The 21,079-nt window shown below is 43.7% G+C and overlaps 1 protein-coding gene across 3 annotated transcripts in view; it reads right to left on the reverse strand.

The window, feature by feature from the left end:
• The window catches only part of LOC145351207 (protein EFR3 homolog B-like), a 191,020-nt gene that overhangs the window by 144,759 nt on the left and 25,182 nt on the right, over window positions 1–21,079 (reverse strand). For 2 of the 3 annotated variants that reach the window (XM_080200908.1, XM_080200907.1), the window contains exons 2-5: window positions 20,417–20,493; window positions 18,212–18,339; window positions 17,134–17,284; window positions 6,993–7,114 (exon numbers count right to left, since the gene is read on the reverse strand). In XM_080200908.1, coding sequence (XP_080057034.1) covers window positions 6,993–7,114; window positions 17,134–17,284; window positions 18,212–18,339; window positions 20,417–20,493 — 478 coding nt within the window. Of the gene's footprint in view, window positions 1–6,992; window positions 7,115–17,133; window positions 17,285–18,211; window positions 18,340–20,416; window positions 20,494–20,772; window positions 20,853–21,079 lie in introns of those variants that run through there. The other variant, XM_080200909.1, reaches the window with a different exon arrangement.

A 21,079-nucleotide genomic window follows, 5' to 3' on the forward strand; every position in this document is an offset into this window, starting at 1 on the left:
CTCTGGCAGCGCGTTCCAGGAACCCACCACTTTCTGTATGAAAAACTCCCTCCTCACATCACCCTTAAACTTTCCCTTCTCACTGTGAACCTGTATCCTCTTATAATTGACACTTCTACCCTAGGAAAAAGCTTTGGACTATCTACCCTGTCTATGCCTGTCATAATTTTGTAGGCCTCTATCAGGTCTCCCTTAGCCTCTGTCTTTCCACTGAAAACAATCCCCGTTTGCAGGGCTGCAGGGAAAAGGCTGGGAACTACAGGCCAGTGAGCTTCACATCTGTGGTGGGTAAATTGTTGGAAGGTGTTTTGAGAGACAGGATCTACAGGCATTTAAAGACACAAGGACTGATTAGGGACAGTCAGCATGGCTTTGTGAGTGGAAAATCATGTCTCACAAATTTCATTGAGTTTTTGAAGGGGTAACGAAGAAGGTAGATGAAGGCAGTGCAGCTGATGTTGTTTACGGTATCTAAATGGATACAAAATTGACATCTTGACAGAAGCCAGAGGGTGGTTGTACAGGGTTGTTTTTCAAACTGGAGGCCTGTGACCAGCCTCAGGGATCAGTGCTGGGCCCACTGTTATTTATCATTTATATTAATGATTTGGATGAGAATATAGGAGGCATGGTTAGTAAGTTTACAGATGACACTAAGATTGGTGGCATAGTGGACAGTGAAGAAAGTTATCTCCAATTGCAACAGGATTTGATCAATTGGGCCAGTGGGCTGACGAATGGCAGATGGAGTTTAATTTAGACAAATGCGAGGTGATGTATTTTGGTAGATTGAACCAGGGCAGGACTTACTCAGTTAATGGTCCGGCATTGGGGAGAGTTACAGAACAAAGAGATCTAGGGGTACAGGTTCATAGACCCTTGAAAGTGGAGTCACAGGTGGACAGAGTGGTGAAGAAGGCATTCGGCATGCTTGGTTTCATCGGTCAGAACATTGAATACAGGAGTTGGGACGTCTTGTTGAAGTTGTACAAGACATTGGTAAGGCCACACTTGGAATACTGCGTACAGTTCTGGTCACGCTATTATAGAAAGGATATTATTAAACTAGAAAGAGTGCAGAAAAGATTTACTAGGATGCTACCGGGACTTGGTGGATTGAGTTATAAGGAGAGGCTGAATAGACTGGGACTTTTTTCTCTGGAGCGTAGGAGGCTGAGGGGTGACCTTATAGAGGTCTATAAAATAATGAGGGGCAGAGGTGAGGCAGGTAGTCAATATCTTTTCCCAAAGGTAGGGGAGTCTAAAAATAGAGGGCAGAGGTTTAAGGTGAGAGGGGAGAGATACAAAAGTGTCCAGAGGGACAATTTTTTCACACAGATGGTGGTGAGTGTCTGGAACAAGCTGCCAGAGGTAGTAGTAGAGGCCGGTACAATTTTATTTTTTAAAAAGCATTTAGACAGTTACATGGGTACGATGGGTATAGAGGGATATGGGCCAAATGCATGCGATTGAGATTAGCTTAGGGGTTTAAAAAAAAAGGGTGGCATGGACAAGATGGGCCGAAGGGCCTGTTTCCCTGCTGTAAACTGGTGTGACTGTATGATCAAGCAACATTGCAGTGACCCTTCTTTGCATTCTCTCTAAAGCAGCCACATCCTTCTGGTAGTGTGGTGGATGGGATTACATGCAATACTCCAAATGTAGCCTAACCAAGGTTTTATATAGCTGCAACATGATTTCCCAACTCCTGTACTCAATGTCCCAGCTGATGGAGGTAAGCATGCTATCTGCCTTAATCACCTTGGATGGGAAATAAATGCTGGCCAGTGATGCCCATGTCCCACAAATGCATATTAAAAAAATTACACTCTCATTCACACCGAAATTTGCTCCTCCAGGATACATTATCTCGCAATAGTCCAGATTAAACTCCATTTGCCATTTCTGTGCCCAAGTTTCCAATCTATCTAGATCCTGTTGTATCCTCTGACAATCCCCGGCACTATCAGCAACTCCACCAATCTTTGTGTCATCCGCAAACTTACTAATCAGATCACCATTCTGAAAAACACCTTTCCACTGCTCCTTACCTGATGAAGGGGCAGCGCTCCGAAAGCTAATGGCGTTTGCTACCAAATAACCCTGTTGGATTTTAACCTGGTGTTGTGAGACTTCTTACTGTTCTTTAACCAAGCCAGTTCTGTATCGATCTCACCAACCTATTCTGAATCTCAAGTGATTTCAGTTTTTCTACCAGTCTGCCATGTGGGACCTTGCCAAATGCCTTACTCAAGTCCATACAAATGACATCCACTGCTCTTCCCTCATCAATTTTGTCACCTCTTCAAAAAACTCAATCAAGTTGATGAGACTTGACTTTCTCTGTACAAAACCATGCTGTCTGTCACTAACTCCATTTTTCTCCAAATATGCATATATCCTGTCCCTCAGTGTCTTCTCCAAAAGCTTCCCCACCACTGATGTCGGGCTCACCGATCTATCATTTCCTGGATTATCCCTGCTTCCTTTCTTAAACAAGGGAACAACACTGACTATTCTCCAGTCCTCTGGAACCTCGCTTGTGGGCAACGAGGATATGAGGGTATCTATTAAAGTCGCAGCTATTTCTCTCTTTACCTCCTGCAGTAACCTGGGATAGATCCTATCCAGCCCTGGGGACTTGTCTGTGTTAGTGCAACTTGGGGTTGGTGTTGTCTTATCCTTGTAACCCTGTATCCTTTTCAGAAAGCAATCCAATTCCTTTGGAATACTTTGAATCTCATTCCAAACTCCAATCATCCTCTGGGTAAAAAATAAATCCTGACGTCACTTTTCCTGCTTTTGCCAATTATTTTGAATTTGTGCCTTTGAATTCTTGATACTCTCTTGATTGGGAACCGTTTCTCAATATTTATCCTCTCTGCAGGGATTCTGAATACCTCTTTCAAGTCTCCTTTCATCTTTCCTTTCTTCAAGGAAAACAGACTCAACCTTTGCAATCTATCCACACAGCTACAGTTCTTTAACCCTCAAATTATTCTTGTGAATTTTCACTCTATTTTCTGCAATGTCTTCACACCCTTCTTTAAGTGTAGCAGTCAGATCTGGACACAATCCTCTAGATAAGGAGATGGTGGTGTGGTGGTGTTAGCACTGGAATGGTAATCCAAAGACCCAAGGTAATGTTCTGTGAACCGGAATTCCAATCCCACCACGGCAGATGATGAAATCTATTGACTGACTGTTGATTGTTGTAAAAACCCATCTGGTTTATTAGTTCAGGAAAATACTGACCCGTGGGGAACTCCACTGTGAACCTTTCTCACATCTGTTAGCCTCTGTTTAGAGTCATAAAGAGATACAGCATGGAAACAGCCCAACTTGTCCATACTGACCAACTTTCCTCAACGGAACTAGTCCCATTTGCCTGCATTTGGCCTGTATCCCTCTAAACCTTTCCTATTCCTGTACCTGTCCAAATGTCTTTTAAACATTGTAACTGTACCTGTTTCTACCACCCCCCCTGTTTCTTGTCACTTAGCCAATTCCTTATAGAAACAGAAAATAGAAGCAGGAGGAAGCCATTCACCACTCTGAGTTTATTCTGACAATCATTTTGATCATGGCGGATCATCAAATTCAATATCCTGATCCCCCCTTCATCCCCCAAATCCCTTCATCCCTTTAACCCCTAGAGCTACATCTAAGTTCTTGAAATCAGACAGTATTTTGGCCTCAACTACTTTCTGTGGGAGTGAATTCCACACATTCCCCACCCTCTGGGTGAAGAAATTTCTCAGTCCCAAAAGATTTACTCCCTTATCTTCAAACTATATCCCCTAGTTCTGGACACCCCCACCATTGGGAACATTCTTTCTGAATCTACCCTGTTTAATCCTGTTAGAATTTTATAAGTTTCCATGAGAACCCTCCCACTCTTCTAAACTCCAGTCAATATAATCCTAATTGATTTAGTCTCTCCTCATATGACAGACCTGCCATCCCAGGAATCAGCCTGGTAAACCTTCCCAAGGCCATCCTTCCTCAGATAAGGCACCAAAACTGCACACAATACTCTAGGTGTAGCCTCACCAACACCCTATACAATTGCAGTTAAAACATCTTTTTTCCTATGCACAAATCCTCTCGCTGTGAAAGTCAACATACCATTTTATCTTCTTTACTGTCTGCTGTACCTGAGCGCTTACTTTCAGTGACTGATGCACAAGGGCTCCAAAGTCTTGCTGAGGAGTCACTTCTCTCAGTTTACACCTATTCAAACAATAATCAGCCTGTCCAAATCACACTGAAACATCTCTGCATCCTCCTCACAGCTCACCCTCACACCCAACTTTGTATCATTTGCAAATTTGGAGGTTTAGTTCCCTCTCCCAAATCACTAATATACAATGGGAACAGTAGGTGTTCTACCCACAGATCCCTGCGAAACCCCACTAGTCACTGACTGCTAATCAGAAAAAGACCCATTTATGCCAACTCTTTGCTTCCTATTTGCTAACCAGCTTTCTATCCATCTCAAGACATTACCTGCAGTCCCATGTGCTTTAACATTACATAGTAGTCTGTTATGTGAGACTTTGCCGAAAGCCTTCTGGAAGTCTAAATAAATAAACAGTGCACAGTGATTAGCACCGCTGCCTCACAGAGCCAGGGACCCAGGTTCAATTTCCAGCTTGGATGACTGTCTGATGCAGAGTTTGTATGTTCTCCCTGTGTCTGCGTGGGCTTCCTCTGGGTGCTTTGGTTTCCTCCCACACACTAAAAATGTGTGGGTTAGGTGGATTGGCCATTCTAAATTGCCCCTTAGTGTCCCAAGATGTACAGGATAAATGGATTAGCCGTGGTAAATGTATGGGCTCACAGGGATAGGGCAGGGGAGAGGGCCTGGATAAGATATTCTGTCAGTCAGTGCAAACTCAATGGGCCGAATGGTCTATTCTTCACTGTAGGAATTCTATGTTCTATGATGATGCAATGGTTACTGTCATTGGAGTGCACTCCCACTAATATTTGATCCATTTGGGTCATGCCTGGATCAGAAAATGATTATGAACATGCTCCAGAACTCTCACCCTCTGCACCTTTCCTACCCCAGTTAATATTCAGATAATTGAAGTCCTCCATTATAATTACTCTATGATTCTTGCACCTTCCAATAATTCCTTTGCAAATTTGTTTCACTACATGCCTTCCACTAATTGATGGTCTATATCGCACACCGATCAATATTATTGCACATTTTCCATTCCTTCCCATTCATCAAAGATTCCATCCTTGACCCCTCTGAGTGTAGAACACAGAATAAAGAAAATTCCAGCACAGGAACAGACCCTTTGGCCCTCCAAACCTGCACTGACCATGATGCCCGACTGAACTAAAACCCTCTACCCTTCCGGGGACCACATCCCTCTATTCGCATCCTATTCATGGATTTGTCAGATGCCCCTTAAAAGTCACTATCATATCTGCTTCCAATATCTCCCGTGCAGCGAGTTCCTGGCACTCACCATTTAATTCCATCTTAATTCATGTAATTCCACCTTAATTCAATACTGCCACAACACCCCCCCACCCCACCCCTGACCCCGTGCCACCCCCACCAGCCCCACTGCTTTTAAAGGACAAAGAACAAAGAACACCCCAGCCCGGGAAACAGGCCCTTCGGCCCAGTGAACCCACGCTGCCATTTTAACATTGTGAGTGCCCTCCTCTACCTATAACCTTTTCCTTCCTGTCCTAAACACCTTGTACACCCAGGAATATTTAATGTCCTGTCCTGTTCTTTGAGCCAGCTCTCTGTTATAGAGTAATATCATAATTCCATTTGTCAACCTGTATCTGTAGGTGACCAATCTTATTATCCACCCTTCACATTCCTGCACATTAATCCTGATTTAGGCTTTTTACTTTCCCCTCATTCTGAACCTTTCCACTGACTTACTATTTTTGATCCTGGTTCCATCAAACTCTCCAAGTCTTCTATTTACCAAATACTACTCCGTGATATATCCTCTAATCAGTTAATCACTTCTCCATAACCCACTGCCAGTTTTTCTCCTCTCTACTCTGAATTTCCCCTTAGCTTCCCATTCTCCTGCAGATCTATTTAAACTCTTCCTTACAAACTTCTCCATGAGGATACTAGTCCCAGCCCTGTTAAGCTGTAATTTGTCCTTTCTATACAGGTCCCACCTGCTCCATGTCTCAGAAATCTAAAGCTCTTGTTCCTACTCCATTTCTCTAGTCATGTGCTGAAAGCTCAATCTTCCAATTCTCATTAAGTTGATTGTGCCACTGGGAGCAATCCTGAGATTACTGTTTTTGAGATCCTGCTTTTGAATTCCCTTTAACTCCCAAAAATCTGCTTTCGCGATCTCATTCCTTTTCCTAACTATGACTATTCACCACCACACTCCCCAAAAATTGTCGCCTTGTGGAAGGGTTTACATAAATCCCAGTGGGGCGCCGACCATTTTCCCTCCAGATCAAAAGAGTTAATCTGAGTGAGGGAGCTTGTGTGCAAGCTAAGGTTTTCACTCAGCGTGCCACTGCAAGGTTTCCAATCAACTCTTGGCAGAGAGGAACGACAGGAATTCCAATTCAGCCATTAGAAAGCCCCCTGGCGTTGCCCAGCTTGAAGTAGTCAAAGCTAAAGGTAATGGCTGGCCTTGTCCTTTGGACCTCAGGTGGCTTCCTACTCACCTTAGCAGAGCGATTGTGAAAGGACCGGGGCCATTGCTGGTAATGGACCCTTACAGATGCACCAATCCACACAGCGAGGTGACCCAACACTGTGACATCCTTTACTATGGATCAAATGTCCCCACTTACACCAATGGAGTTCAGTGAAAGGAATTTCAAACATAAATATAAAAGAATCAGTCAAAGCAAGCCATGATCATTTCCTTCAGTAATCTTTAGCAATGTGTTAGAAACTCAGCCCGATAGGAAAAAGCTGAAAATCTCTCCATAATTCCATATAGGTGAAACTGTGTTCGATGTCTACTCACTTAGTCCTGTCTGTCACATCATCATGTCCTGAGTGGCACATTTCACTAAACCTGGACACAAAGAAATCATAGCTTCGATGGTATGATGGCGTGTCCTCCTCGATATTTGCAAACTTTATAAACTGTAGGAAAAAAAACTTACATTTACTAAAGTAGTTCAAAACAAGCGAAACATTGCAGCTGTGTTTGTTCCAGAAAACACTGGATAAAGTTCCACATCAAAGGTTATTGTGAAAAATCAAAGCTCACGGACTCGGGGGTAACATCATGGCATGGATAGAAGATTGGCTCACTAACAGGATAACCTGACTCACTACCATGATAACCGGGCTCACTAACAGGATAACCTGACTCACTAACAGGATAACCGGGCTCACTAACAGGATAACCTGACTCACTAACAGGATAACCGGGCTCACTAACAGGATAACCTGACTCACTACCATGATAACCTGACTCACTACCATGATAGCCGGGCTCACTAACAGGATAACCTGACTCACTAACAGGATAACTGGGCTCACTAACAGGATAACCTGACTCACTACCATGATAACCTGACTCACAACCATGATAACCTGACTCACTACCAGGATAACCGGGCTCACTAACAGGATAACCGGGCTCACTAACAGGATAACCTGACTCACTACCATGATAACCTGACTCACAACCATGATAACCTGACTCACTACCAGGATAACCGGGCTCACTAACAGGATAACCGGGCTCACTAACAGGATAACCTGACTCACTAACAGGATAACCGGGCTCACTAACAGGATAACCTGACTCACTAACAGGATAACCGGGCTCACTAACAGGATAACCTGACTCACTACCATGATAACCTGACTCACTACCAGGATAACCGGGCTCACTAACAGGATAACCGGGCTCACTACCATGATAACCTGACTCACTACCATGATAACCTGACTCACTACCAGGATAACTGGGCTCACTAACAGGATAACCGGGCTCACTAACAGGATAACCTGACTCACTAACAGGATAACCGGGCTCACTAACAGGATAACCTGACTCACTACCATGATAACCTGACTCACTACCAGGATAACCGGGCTCACTAACAGGATAACCGGGCTCACTAACAGGATAACTTGGCTCACTAACAGGATAACTGACTCACTAACAGTATAATCTGACTCACTAACAGGATAACTGGGCTCACTAACAGGATAACTGACTCACTAACAGTATAATCTGACTCACTACCAGGATAACTGGGCTCACTAACAGGATAACTGACTCACTAACAGTATAATCTGACTCACTAACAGGATAACCGGGCTCACTAACAGGATAACTGACTCACTAACAGGATAACCTGACTCACTAACAAGATAACCGAGCTCACTAACAGGATAATGTTGGCATCTCCAAGTCATCACTAACAGGAAACAGGACTATTATAATTTATTTTTCACTGATTGGAAAGATGTAACCAGTGGTCTGCCACAGGGATCAGTGTTAGGGCCTCAACCTTTTAAAATTTATATCGATGATTTGGATCAAGAGGCTGAAGATATGGCTGACAGATTTGCTAAATAGATAAATAGGACAGTGAGGTCTGAAGAGGACATAAGGAGGCTATAAATGAATATAAATATTTTAAGTCAGTGGATAAGAATCTGGAAAATGGACTATAATGTGGAAAAATTGTGAAATTGTCCATTGTGGCAGGAAATATAAAAAAAGGAATATTTTACCTAAGTAGTAGGAGACTACAGAGCACTGAAATGCAGAGGGATCTGGGTGCTCTAATGCATGAATCACAATAAGTTAATATTTAGGGATAGCAATTAATTGGGAAAGCTAATAGAAAGTTATCACTTATCACAAAGCAAATTGAAGGGAGGGGATTATGGTTCAGTTACATAGGGCATTGGTGAAACCACAATGTTACAGCATTGGTCTCCTCAATTAAGGAAAGATACAAATGCATTGGAAAATATTTAGAGAAGATTTACTTGACTAATATGAAATGGGCGGGTTATCTTCCAAGGAAAGATTAGGCTCACGAGGCTGTGTGAACTCGTCCTGCTTTTAATTTATGTTTACATCTTCTTTACTTTCCTGTAACTGCTTCCTCATTGCATCACTCACAAGAACACAAGAAATAGAAGCAGGAGTGACCACCAGGCCCTTCCAGCTGCCCCTCTATTCAATACGGCTCATGGCTGATCTACGCCGGCCGCTGCTCCTTCTCTGTGCCATTTCCCCATTGCTCTCTATTCCTCAATTTATCAAGTATTTATCCATCCCCACATTAAATACTTCCAATGACCCAGCCTCCACCACCCTTTGGGACAGAGAATTCCAGAGATTCACCACCCTCTGAGAGAAGAAATTTCTACACACTTCAGTTTTAAATGTCTGGCCCTTTATCCTGCAGCAACATCCCCTTGTCCGAGAGTCTCCCACTAATGAAAACATCTCACCATCTACCCTGTCAAGCCCCCTCAGGACCTTATGTTTGAATAAAGTCACTCCTTACTCTTCTGAATCCAAGGAATACAGACCCAGACTATTTAGTGTCTCTCTAGATTCGACAACCCTCTCATCCCAGGAATTAGCCTGGTGAATCTCCTCTGGACTGACTCCAATGTCACTGTATCCTTTCCAAGGTAAGGGACTAGAACAGTATGCAGTATTCCAGGCGAGGCCTCACCAACCTCGTCCCTGTACAATGGCAACAAAACCTCCCTGTTTTTAAACTTCAACTCCTTTGGAATAAAGGCCAAAATGCCATTTGCTTTCATAACTACTTGTTAAATCTGCCTGACAGTTTTTTGTTATTCATGCAGAACACCCAGATCCCTTTGTACTTCACTCACCTGTAGTCCCTATCCATTTAGACAGTAATTCCTCCTATCAAAGTATATGACACCTCCCCACATTAAACTCCATTTGCCAGATTTTCACCCAATCTCCCAATCTATCTAACCTGTGGCAGAATCACAGTATCCTCATCACAACCGACCCTTTCCCCTATCTTTGTATCATCAGCAAATCTGGAAAACTTTACATTCTGCTCCTTCCTCCAGGTCATTAATTGCAGGACAAGAATCTCACAGTCTTCACTAGTTACATCTTTCCACTCTGAAAAGAATCCATTTATTCCAACTTTGTTTTTTGTGTGACAGCCAGTTCTCAATCTCTGTTAACGCATTTGCTCCATTTTCATGGCTTTCACTTCATGCACCAGCCTCTTAAGCGGCAACTTGTCAAATGCCTTTTAGCAATCTAAATACACAATATAGTATGTATCGGTGATCTTGACCTCTGTGGTGGGCAAGTTGCTAGAATCAATCATAAAGGAGGAGATGAATATTTGGGAAGAGAAAGCTCAATCCATTGAAAAATGTGAGAAAGATTGGAAGGAGAATAATGAAATGGTGGTGAAATGGGAAACAGTATTGTGTTTTCCTAGTCCTTGGGAACACTCAACATCCAACTTGTTCCTACTATTGCATGACTTAACTACAAACTTCTATGTCCTCCACAATCTGTCAAACTGAAACATTTATCACCAGGTATTTATTCCAGCTCTTTCATTATATCACCATTCAGCATGGCTCTGTGAAGGCTAAGGCATGCTTCACTAACTCGCTTGGGTTCTTTGAGGATATAACCAGCAAGGTGGAATGTGGGAAACATATAGATGTGATATATCTGGACTTCCAGAAGGGGTTTGACAAGGTGCTGCATAAAAGACTGATCCAGAAGGTGAGGTCGCAGGGGATTGAGGTAGAGTACTGGATTGGACTGAATATTGGCTGACTGACAGAAAGCAGTGGGTCATGATAAATGGGTCCTTCTGTGACTGGTGAAATGTAACTAGCGAGATGCCGCAGGGGTCAGTCCTTAGATCGCAACTGTTTACAATCTCACAAATGATCTATCTGCAAGAAGGGACAGAGTGTAATATAGCAAAGTTTGTGGATGATTCTAAAATAGAGGGGAAAGCAATCAGCGAAGAGAATATAAAAATTCTACAGGTGGACATAGATAGGCTAGGAGAATGGGTGAAAATTTAGCAGATGGAGTTTAATGTGGATAAGTGTGAAGTTGTCTATTCTGGCAGAAAAACAAACAGAAAGGCACATTATTACCTGTCAGAGGAAATAAGGATAGTCTAATACTAAAAGACTAAAATCAGGGTAGACTAATTCAGAAATTAATATAATATAGAAAAGGTATGATGTACCTGGAATTACAAGATACGGATGCATAGAAACACATATAACCACTGTGGAAATTTTAAATATGTATTTCTGAAAGAATTCTGTACATGTTGGCCAAACACAGTAAGAAGTCTCACAACAACAGGTTAAAGTCCAACAGAACTCCCACTCACCTGATGAAGGAGCAACACTCCAAAAGCAAATGCCACTAGCTTTCGGAGTGCTGCTCCTTCATCAGGTGAGTGGGAGTTCTGTTCACAAACAGGACATACAAAGACACAAACTCAATTTACAAGATAATGGTAGGAATGCGAGTCTTTACAGATAATCAAGTCTTAAAGGTACAGGCAATGTGAGTGGAGAGAGGGTTAAGCAGAGGTTAAAGAGATGCGTATTGTCTCCAGACAGGACAGTTAGTGAGCTTTTACAAGCCCAGGTAAGTCATGGGAGTTACAGATAGTGTGACATGAACCCAAGATCCTGGTTGAAGCCATCCTCATGTGTGCAGAACTTGGCTATCAGTCTCTGCTCAGCGACTCTGCGTTGTCATGTGTTGTGAAGGCCGTCTTGGAGAAGGTTTACCCGAAGATCAGAGGCCGAATGCCTGTGACAGCTGAAGTTTTCCTCAACGTGAAGAGAACAGTCTTGCCTGGTGATTGTCGAGCATTCCGTGAACAGAACTCCCACTTACCTAACGAAGGAGCAGCGCTCCAAAAGCTAGTGGCTTTTGCTACCAAATAAATCTGTTGGACTTTAACCTGGTGTTGTGAGAGTTCTTACTGTGTTTACCCCAGTCCAATGCCAGCATCTCCACATCATGTTGGCCAAATACAGACTGCCCCAAGACATATTGGGATGATAGTTAAGAGAGATGAACTACATTCTTTAAAAAACAATAGTTTTTACCATTATAATTCCCAAATAGTAAATGAATAGGACAATTCACTTAGTGCTGATCTGGGATGCTTAGGAGAGAATGGGAACAAGAACCCTTGAACTCTACAGAGAGTTAGTGAGAAAGTTACCTTTGAATTCTATGACTTACATAATAGAAATTGCTGAGAGACAAGTGGGTAAGAGCTTCCGGATTATATGGACCAATGAATTCTCACATTCCCAGAGAGTAGGCTATAATTGGCCAAGGTAAATAATCCATATTAACATGATTGGTCCATCCAATTAAGATGGACAGTGTAGGCGAGCAGATGATTTCTGAAGAAGTATAATTATCAAACATTTTGATGATTTAATTAGAGTGACTTGAGTTGTCTTAAATCAGTCTCCTATGCTACCCTTACCTGTTTGGTTTGCCCAATCAATATGCAGATTAAAATCTCCCATGATAATTGCAATTCCCTTCAAACATGCCCTTGATATTTCCCCATTTTAGCAAGGCCAATCTGACTTTCTGATAGGTCACATTTTGGGGGTCTATAAAGTACTTCCACCTTGTCTTCCTTCCCTTGCTATTCAACCCAATCCAATTCTTTATCACTATCCACTGCCTTTATGTCATGACTCAGCAATGTGGAGTTGATTAACGACACTACCGCACCTCCTGTCTCCTGTGGCCAGCTCTTTTGGAACATTGTACCAGCTGGAAGGTTAAGTACCCAGTCCTGGTCACCCTGCAACCATGTTTCTGTAATAGCAAATACATCATAGCCATATGATGCAATCTGTGCTACCAACTCATCTTGCTGAAAATGCTTCATGCATTCAGATAAAGTACATTTAACTGTAATATTTTACAGTTGTTCTTTGGATTTGTTCTGTGTTGCATAGTGTTATTTACTTTTCCTGCCCCAGCTTATCACTCTATGACAGTCAGGTTCCCTCTCATTATCTTGTGCCATTGCTTTCTCATATATCCCTGATTTTTTAAACCTTTCGTTGTTGGAACACTCCCCCCTCCTAGTTAGGGCTCTGGTATGAGTCCTTGCTGTAATATAATGTTCGTATGATTTATCCCTTCCTATAGCTTTCAGTTGACACTCAGACTGATCATGAATCTGCACTCCTACCTTAAACTTCTCAATTTTCCAAGCAACTAAACCCTTATCCCACTCTTTAGTTTATCCAGTGTTTCCATCCAATGCCTCAAATGCTGCATGATATTGTGGCTTTGGAAAAGTTCAAAAGCATTAAAAGAAAGATTTCCTGCTTGAACAACCTTAGTTAGTCACGTGGGTTCACAGAGCTGGCTATATTTAGAACATAGAACATAGAACATAGAACATTACAGCGCAGAACAGGCCCTTCGGCCCACGATGTTGTGCCGACCAGTTAAAAGAAAAACAACAACAATGACCCACTAACCTAAACCAATCCCTTTTCGTCCATAAACCTGTCCACAGACCTCTTAAATGCCCCCAAACTAGGCGCATTTACAACTGCAGCAGGCAGGGCATTCCAATCCCTCACCACCCTCTGGGTAAAGAACCTACCCCTGACATCTGTCCTATAACTACCCCCCCTTAGTTTAAAGCCATGCCCCCTCGTGCTAGATTTTTCCATCGGAGGAAAAAGGCTATCACTATCCACCCTATCTAAACCTCTAATCATCTTATATGTTTCAATAAGATCCCCTCTTAGCCGCCTTCTTTCCAGCGAAAACAGCCCCAAATCCCTCAGCCTCTCCTCATAGGATCTCCCCTCCATACCAGGCAACATCCTGGTAAACCTCCTCTGCACCCTCTCCAAAGCCTCCACATCCTTCCTGTAATGTGGGGACCAGAACTGCACACAATACTCCAAGTGCGGCCGCACCAGAGTTGTGTACAGTTGCAACATACCGCTACGACTCCTATATTCAATCCCCCTACCAATAAACGCCAAGACACTGTATGCCTTCTTAACAACCTTATCTACTTGATTCCCAACTTCCAGGGATCTATGTACACATACACCTAGATCCCTCTGCTCCTCCACACTATTCAAAGTCTTCCCGTTAGCCCTATACTCAACACATCTGTTATTCCTACCAAAGTGAATTACCTCACATTTCTCTGCATTAAACTCCATCCGCCACCTCTCGGCCCAGCTCTGCAACCTGTCTAAGTCTTCCTGCAAACTATGACACCCTTCCTCACTATCTACCACACCTCCGACTTTGGTGTCATCAGCAAATTTACTGATCCACCCAACTATACCCTCATCCAGATCATTAATAAAAATCACAACCAGCAGTGGCCCCAAAACAGATCCCTGAGGCACACCACTTGTAACCGAACTCCATGATGAATATTTACCGTCAACCACTACCCTCTGTCTCCTATCCGCTAGCCAATTCCTCATCCAGTTCCCTAGATCACCCCCAATCCCATACATCTGCATTTTGTGCAGAAGCCTACCATGGTGAACCTTATCAAACCTTATTTATTTTAGAATGGAATAGATTTGGAAGAGACTTGATTGAGATATAATGAAAGAGCTGGAATAAATACCTGGTGATAAATGTTTCAGTTTGACAGATTGTGGAGGACATAGAAGTTTGTAGTTAAGTTATGCAATAATAGGAACAAATTGGATGTTGGGTGTTCCCAAGGACTAGGAAAACACGATACTGTTTCCCGTTTCACCACCATTTCATTATTCTCCACTCTTTTCATTCTTTCTCACATTTTTCAATTTTGCCCTGTGCCTCTGATCTCTGTCCTTCAATCCACTGTTTCTTTACAATTGTAGTCTGATTAGTAAATTTGCAAATTATATGAAGATTGGTGGAGTTGCTGATAGTGCCAGAGATTATCAAAGGATACAACAGGATACAAAGGAGACTCAGGCACAGAAATGACAGATGGGTTTAATCCAGACAAATGTGAGGTGATGCATTTTGGGGATCAAATTTAGGTGTGAATTATACTGCAATAGGCAGAACCCTGAGGAACCTTAACATACAGAGGGATCTGGGTGTACAGGTCTACAATTCCCTAAAAGTGGCAACATAGGTATCCAAGATGATTAATCATAGAATCCCTACAGATTCTATGATTTGTACAGAAGGAGGTCATCTGACCCATTGAGCCTGCACCGACAACAAGCCCACCCTATCCCTGTAACCCCATATATTTACCCTGCTATTCCCCCCCGAAACTAGAGTCAATTTAGCATGGCCAATCCACCTAACCCACACATCTCTGGACTGTGGGAGGAAACCGGAGCACCCGGAGGAAACCCAGGCAGACACGGGGAGGATGTGCAAACTCCACACAGACAGTGCCCAAACCGGGAATCGAACCCAGGTCACTAGTGCTGTGAGGCAGCAACGCTAACCCCACTGTGCCACCCTGCTGCCACAATAAAATCGTAGAATCTACAGTGCAGAAGGAGGCCATTTGGCCCATTGAATCTGCATCAACAACAATCCCACCCAGGTCCTATACCCGTAACCCCACATATTTTTCCTTCTAGTCTCCCTGACACTAAGATGCAATTTAGCATGGCCAATTAATCTAACCTGCACATTTTTGGAGTGTTGGAGGAAACTGGAGCACCCAACACAATCCACGCAGACATAGGGAGAATGTGTAAACTCCACACAAATAGTGACCCAAAGCTGGAATCGAACCTGGGACCCTGGCACTGTGAGGCAGCAGTGCTAACCACTGTGCCACTGTGCTGCCTGTGATCAAAAACATTTTTTAAATTAGAAAGGCATATGGTAGGCTTACCTTCATCGACTGGGGCATTAAGTGCAAGAGTTGGGAAATCATGTTGTAGCTATATAAAACCTTGGTTAGACCACATTTGGAGTTCTGGTTGCCACACTTCAAGAGGGACATGGAAGCTTTGGAGAGAGTTCAAAGAAGGTTCCCCAGGATGTTGCCTGGTCTCGAGGGTGTTGGCTATGAGGAGAGGATGAATAAACTGGGATTGTTTTCACTGGAAAGACAGAGGCTGAGGGGAAACTTTATAGAGGTCTACAAAATGATGAGAGGCACAGGCAGGATGGATAATCAGAGGCTTTTCCCAGGATAGAAGTGTCAATTACAAGGGGGCACAGGTTCATGGTGAGAGAGGGAAAGTTTAAGGGAGATGTGCAGGGGAAGTTTTTCACGCAAAGAGTTGTGGGTGCCTGGAACGCGCTGCCAGAGGAGATGGTGGAAGCAGACACATTAGCAACATTTAAGAGGCATCTGGATGGATTCATGAATAGGCAGGGAATAGAGGGATAGGGACTGAGGGCAGAGGTTTTCTCTTCGGTTTCGCTAGAGCATCATGATCAGCACAGGCGTGGAGGGCCGAAGGGCCTGCTCCTGTGCTTTACTGTTCTTTGTTCTCCAACATTATCATCCCATTCCTTGAAGTTTTCCTTTTGGTTAGAGTGGCACAGTGGTTAGAACTGCTGCCTCACTCTGCCAGGGACCCAGGTTCGATTCCTGGTTCAGGTCACTGTCTGTGTGGAGTCTGCATGTAGACCACATCAGCTTCAGTAGTCTATCAATCCTCCTTGTAAATTCCTCAAAACATTCAAACAAACGGTCTTCCCTTTACAAATCCATACTGACTATCCTTGATTAATCTGTGTCTTTCTAACTGTCAGTATATTCTTGTTCCCAGAATGGATTCCACTAATTTACCCATTTCCTTGATTATTTATATAATTCTCAGTCTTTATCCTTTCGGCTGGGACAGTCCCCTGATGATTTTGAACATGTTTGAGACCCATCAATACCAGTTATTGTCAGTACAGTGACCAACTCCTCTTTGCCACCAGTCTGACCTCTGATATAAACTAATCTTTCAGTAAAGACCGATAGAAGTGATTCTTTCATAATAGCCCAGGGCAATATTGATTTGGAAGCTGAATGATGCCATGTGGGTCATTAGGATTTGCATTAATTCTCAATAATTGAAGCCCTTGTTCCTCTGAACCCATGTTCCATTTGGATTAACTTCCAGTCAGGGGTTCTGGAAGGTTCACTTACCGAATTTGTTCCCAGGATCTGCAATGCTGCTTTGTCAGACTCGAGAAGTTTAGCCACCATCTTGAGAAAGCTCTCCACAAACAAGTTGATACTCTGGCAATGACAGGCCATCAGGAGCTGGTCTAAAGCCTCCATTGCAATGCACACATAACTGGCAAGCAATGAAACATATAACACATCAGAAACAGTCATGGGAAAGCACAGCCATCTGCCATGGTTAAATGGTCACCTTCACTGTATCTATATCCCATCCATCTGCAGTCACAGAACAGTCACAGAAAACATACAGTTGGCATGTTGATGACTGTCAGAGCAATACTTTGAGGCAAGATATACAAACCCACGCTATCCTTCCTCCAGAATATATGAACGAGTGTTTTGGAGTAATACTGACATGATCAAAGTAATCCTCTGAGTTAAGGAAGGGAAGTCCAGCCTTGGGCATGATCTGATGATAGTGAGGACAAAGTAAGTGCCACAGTTCTGTTGGCTGCCAACATTCACTGTCCATCTGTGCACAGCAGAACACGTTGGAGTCCAGAACTAGAGAGCATGGTTTTAAAATGAGGGGTGACCCTTACAGGGACAGAAGTGAGGGGAATTTTTTTCTCTCAAATGGTTGTGTGACTTTGGAACCCTCTGCCTTAGAAGATGTTGGAGGCAGGGTCATTAAATATCTTTGAGGCAGAGGTAGATAATTCTTGTTAGGCAAAGGAATCAAAGGTTATTGGGTATTAGATGGGAATATGGAATTTGAAACCCAGAGTGACCAACCATGATCTTGCCAAATGGTGGGGCAGGCTTGAGGGGCTGAGTGGCCTACTGCTCCTACTTTACATGTTCTATGTACCACCCAGACGCTGAACAGTATAATAGTCTTTCAATGTTGATACTGTGTATGCCTCAGTCTCTAAATAATGTGTAACCCGACACAGGTCCCAGACAGTTCAGATCAATGTTTCATGCACTACACTGCCCAGGTTCTGGACAGAACAAGCTAGTGTGTAATAAAGGGAACAAAGAGGGGCCACCCAAGTACACGTAAAGCTACAAATTGCAAGTCTTGAATTTCCCATACCCGTAACGGTGCCTGGCCACATCTCTGCTTAGTCTCTCTGCGAGATATGCACCAATCCGGTCCAGCTTCTCCGGAGCAGAGAGGGCATAAAATGTCAGCTTCTCCATGTTGGCTTTCACTAACCCATCCTGGAAACAAGGAAGAGAGGGAATCAGTACCAACACAGCTTGTTGCCAGCAACTATAGACACGCATCAAACCACTGCAGAACTCTCATTGCAGCAAATAGCACACTGGGTGTAGATGGGGGGAGATTTCATTAGCCTGGAGCTTGACAGTTCCCCAAGCAACTGCACTAAAGAGTTTGTTCTGATTTGCAATTTATCTTTCTGCCTGAATGAGTTTTATTTCGATATGCCCCATGAAACTCCAGCAAGTTATGGCATAGATGGAATGTGGAGTAAAGCTCCCTCTACACTGTCCCCCATCAAACTGAGCGAGTGGGCGAGGACCTGGCAGATGGAATACAATGTTGGCAAGTGTGAGGTTATCCACTTTGGCAGGAATAATAGTAGGAAGGACTACTACTTAAAGGGCAAAAAGCTGCAGCATGCTACGGTGCAGAGGGACCTGGGAGTCCTTGTGCATGAGTCGCAAAAACCCAGCCTGCAGGTGCAGCAGGTGGTCAGGAAGGCGAATGGGATGCTGGCCTTCATAGCGAGGGGGATTGAATATAAAAGTAGGGAGGTCTTGCTGCAACTGTACAGGGCACTGGTGAGGCTGCAGCTGGAGTACTGTGTGCAGTTTTGGCCGCTGCACTCGTGCAAGGATATTTTGGCCTTGGAGGGAGTGCAGGGGAGGTTCACTAGGCTGATACCGGAGATGAGGTGTTTGGACGATGAAGAGAGGCTGAATAGACTGGGTCTGTACTCGTTGGAGTTTAGAAGGATGAGGGGGAATCTTATAGAGACGTATAAGATGATGAAGGGGATGGATAGGGTAGAAGTGGAGAGATTCTTCCCACTCAGAAAGGACAGCAGGACTAGAGGTTACAGCCTCAAGATAAGTGGGGGGGGGGGGGCGGTTTAGAACAGAGTTGAGGAGGAACTTCTTCACTCAAAGGGTGGTGAATCTCTGGAATTCTCTGCCCATTGAAGTGGTGGAGGCTACCTCGCTAAATATATTTAAGATGCGGGAATATAGGTTTTTGGTAAGCAAGGGGATTGAGGGTTATGGGGAGAAAGTGGAACTGAGCCACTTCAGATCAGCCATGATCTTATTGAATGGCGGGGCAGGCTCGAGGAGCTAGATGGCCTACTCCTGCTCCTATTTCTTATGTTTGTTCTAAACACTCCCAGGAGAGGCACAGCACGGGGTTAGATACAGAGTAAAGCTCCCTCTACACTGTCCCCCCATCAAACACTCCCAGGACAGATACAGCACGGGGTTGGATACAGAGTAAAGCTCCCTCTACACTGTCCCCATCAAACACTCCCACGAGAGGTACAGCGCGGGGTTAGATACAGAGTAAAGCTCCCTCTACACTGTCCCCATCAAACACTCCCAGGACAGGTACAGCACGGGGTTAGATACAGAGTAAAGCTCCCTCTACACTGTCCCCCCATCAAACACTCCCAGGACAGGTACAGCACAGGGTTAGATACAGATTAAAGCTCCCTCTACACTGTCCGCCCATCAAACACTCCCAGGACAGGTACAGCACGGGGTTAGATACAGAGTAAAGCTCCCTCTGCACTGTCCCCCCATCAAACACTCCCAGGACAGGTACAGCACGGGGTTAGGTACAGGGCAAAGCTCACTGTGTTGTCATGATCCCTCTTTGCAAAGGAAAGGAATTCTGATGACGCCAACAGAAAAAAATCAAAAGACCAAAATGTCACTTTTCTAAATTTTACTGCAACAAACCAAACAAGTCAGCGTCATTCAAATATTATTCAATAGGTGAAGGACATTTCAAACAAAATGGGAAGTTTTGCCTTAGTCAGTTTATAAGGGACGCCTGTAGTTTAAACATTCACAATACTTTGACACAAGTGTGGGACCACAACTAATTTGACAGATTTTCCCACTCGACCTTTGCGGGACGTCTCATATCCTATCCGACCATTTCAGTCACTGAATCATCTTCATCAGCATCTATATTTATCCAAAGTCCTTGGACGCAGCTACCAATGAGAAGCTGCACATCGATGAACTAATCACTCAGCCTTACAAATCTATAGTTTAAAAAGTGTCTGCTCTTTACCTCAGAGTCCTCAGGGAAGATGTTGTCCACGAGCCTCTTGTACCTTGGACGCAGAGCTCCACAGCAACCACATACACCTGTGAGGAAGCAGAAGCATTTGGGTTTCACTGACCCACTTAACCAGGCACCACCTGAGGCAAAAATACTGCAGCAAAAACACAACAGGTGTAGTACTTAGGGATTATCTGTGTCAGTAATAAGACAAACTGATCGTTATAACAGAATAAAAACTGTTCCAATGAGATACCCACACCGTAACATTCCAGCAATGCATTGCCAGAATGATTCTCACAGAGTCAGAAAGCACTGCAAAAATTTCATCAGCTCAGCAGAGCAACACAACAATTATCACTCACTAAGCGGCAGAGATAACTTCCTCGCTTCATTGACTTGTCACCCAATAATATCGTTCGCCACATGCTGATTCTTCACCTCAGAGATTCATCATTATCATTCCAGGCCTGTAAACACAGTCTCTCCCCCCAGACCACCCACTACCCCCTCACCAGCAACAGGATATGGAATGATTTTTAACCTCTGGCATTGGAACAGTAGAGCACAGATTAGATACAGAATAAAACTCCCTCTACACTGTCCCCATCAAACACTCCCAGGACAGGTACAGCACGGGGTTAGATACAGAGTAAAGCTCCCTCTACACTG

The sequence above is a fragment of the Carcharhinus amblyrhynchos genome, chromosome 12 (genome assembly GCF_965287045.1).
Source record: "Carcharhinus amblyrhynchos chromosome 12, sCarAmb.v2.hapA, whole genome shotgun sequence".
NCBI classification, from domain to species: domain Eukaryota; kingdom Metazoa; phylum Chordata; class Chondrichthyes; order Carcharhiniformes; family Carcharhinidae; genus Carcharhinus; species Carcharhinus amblyrhynchos.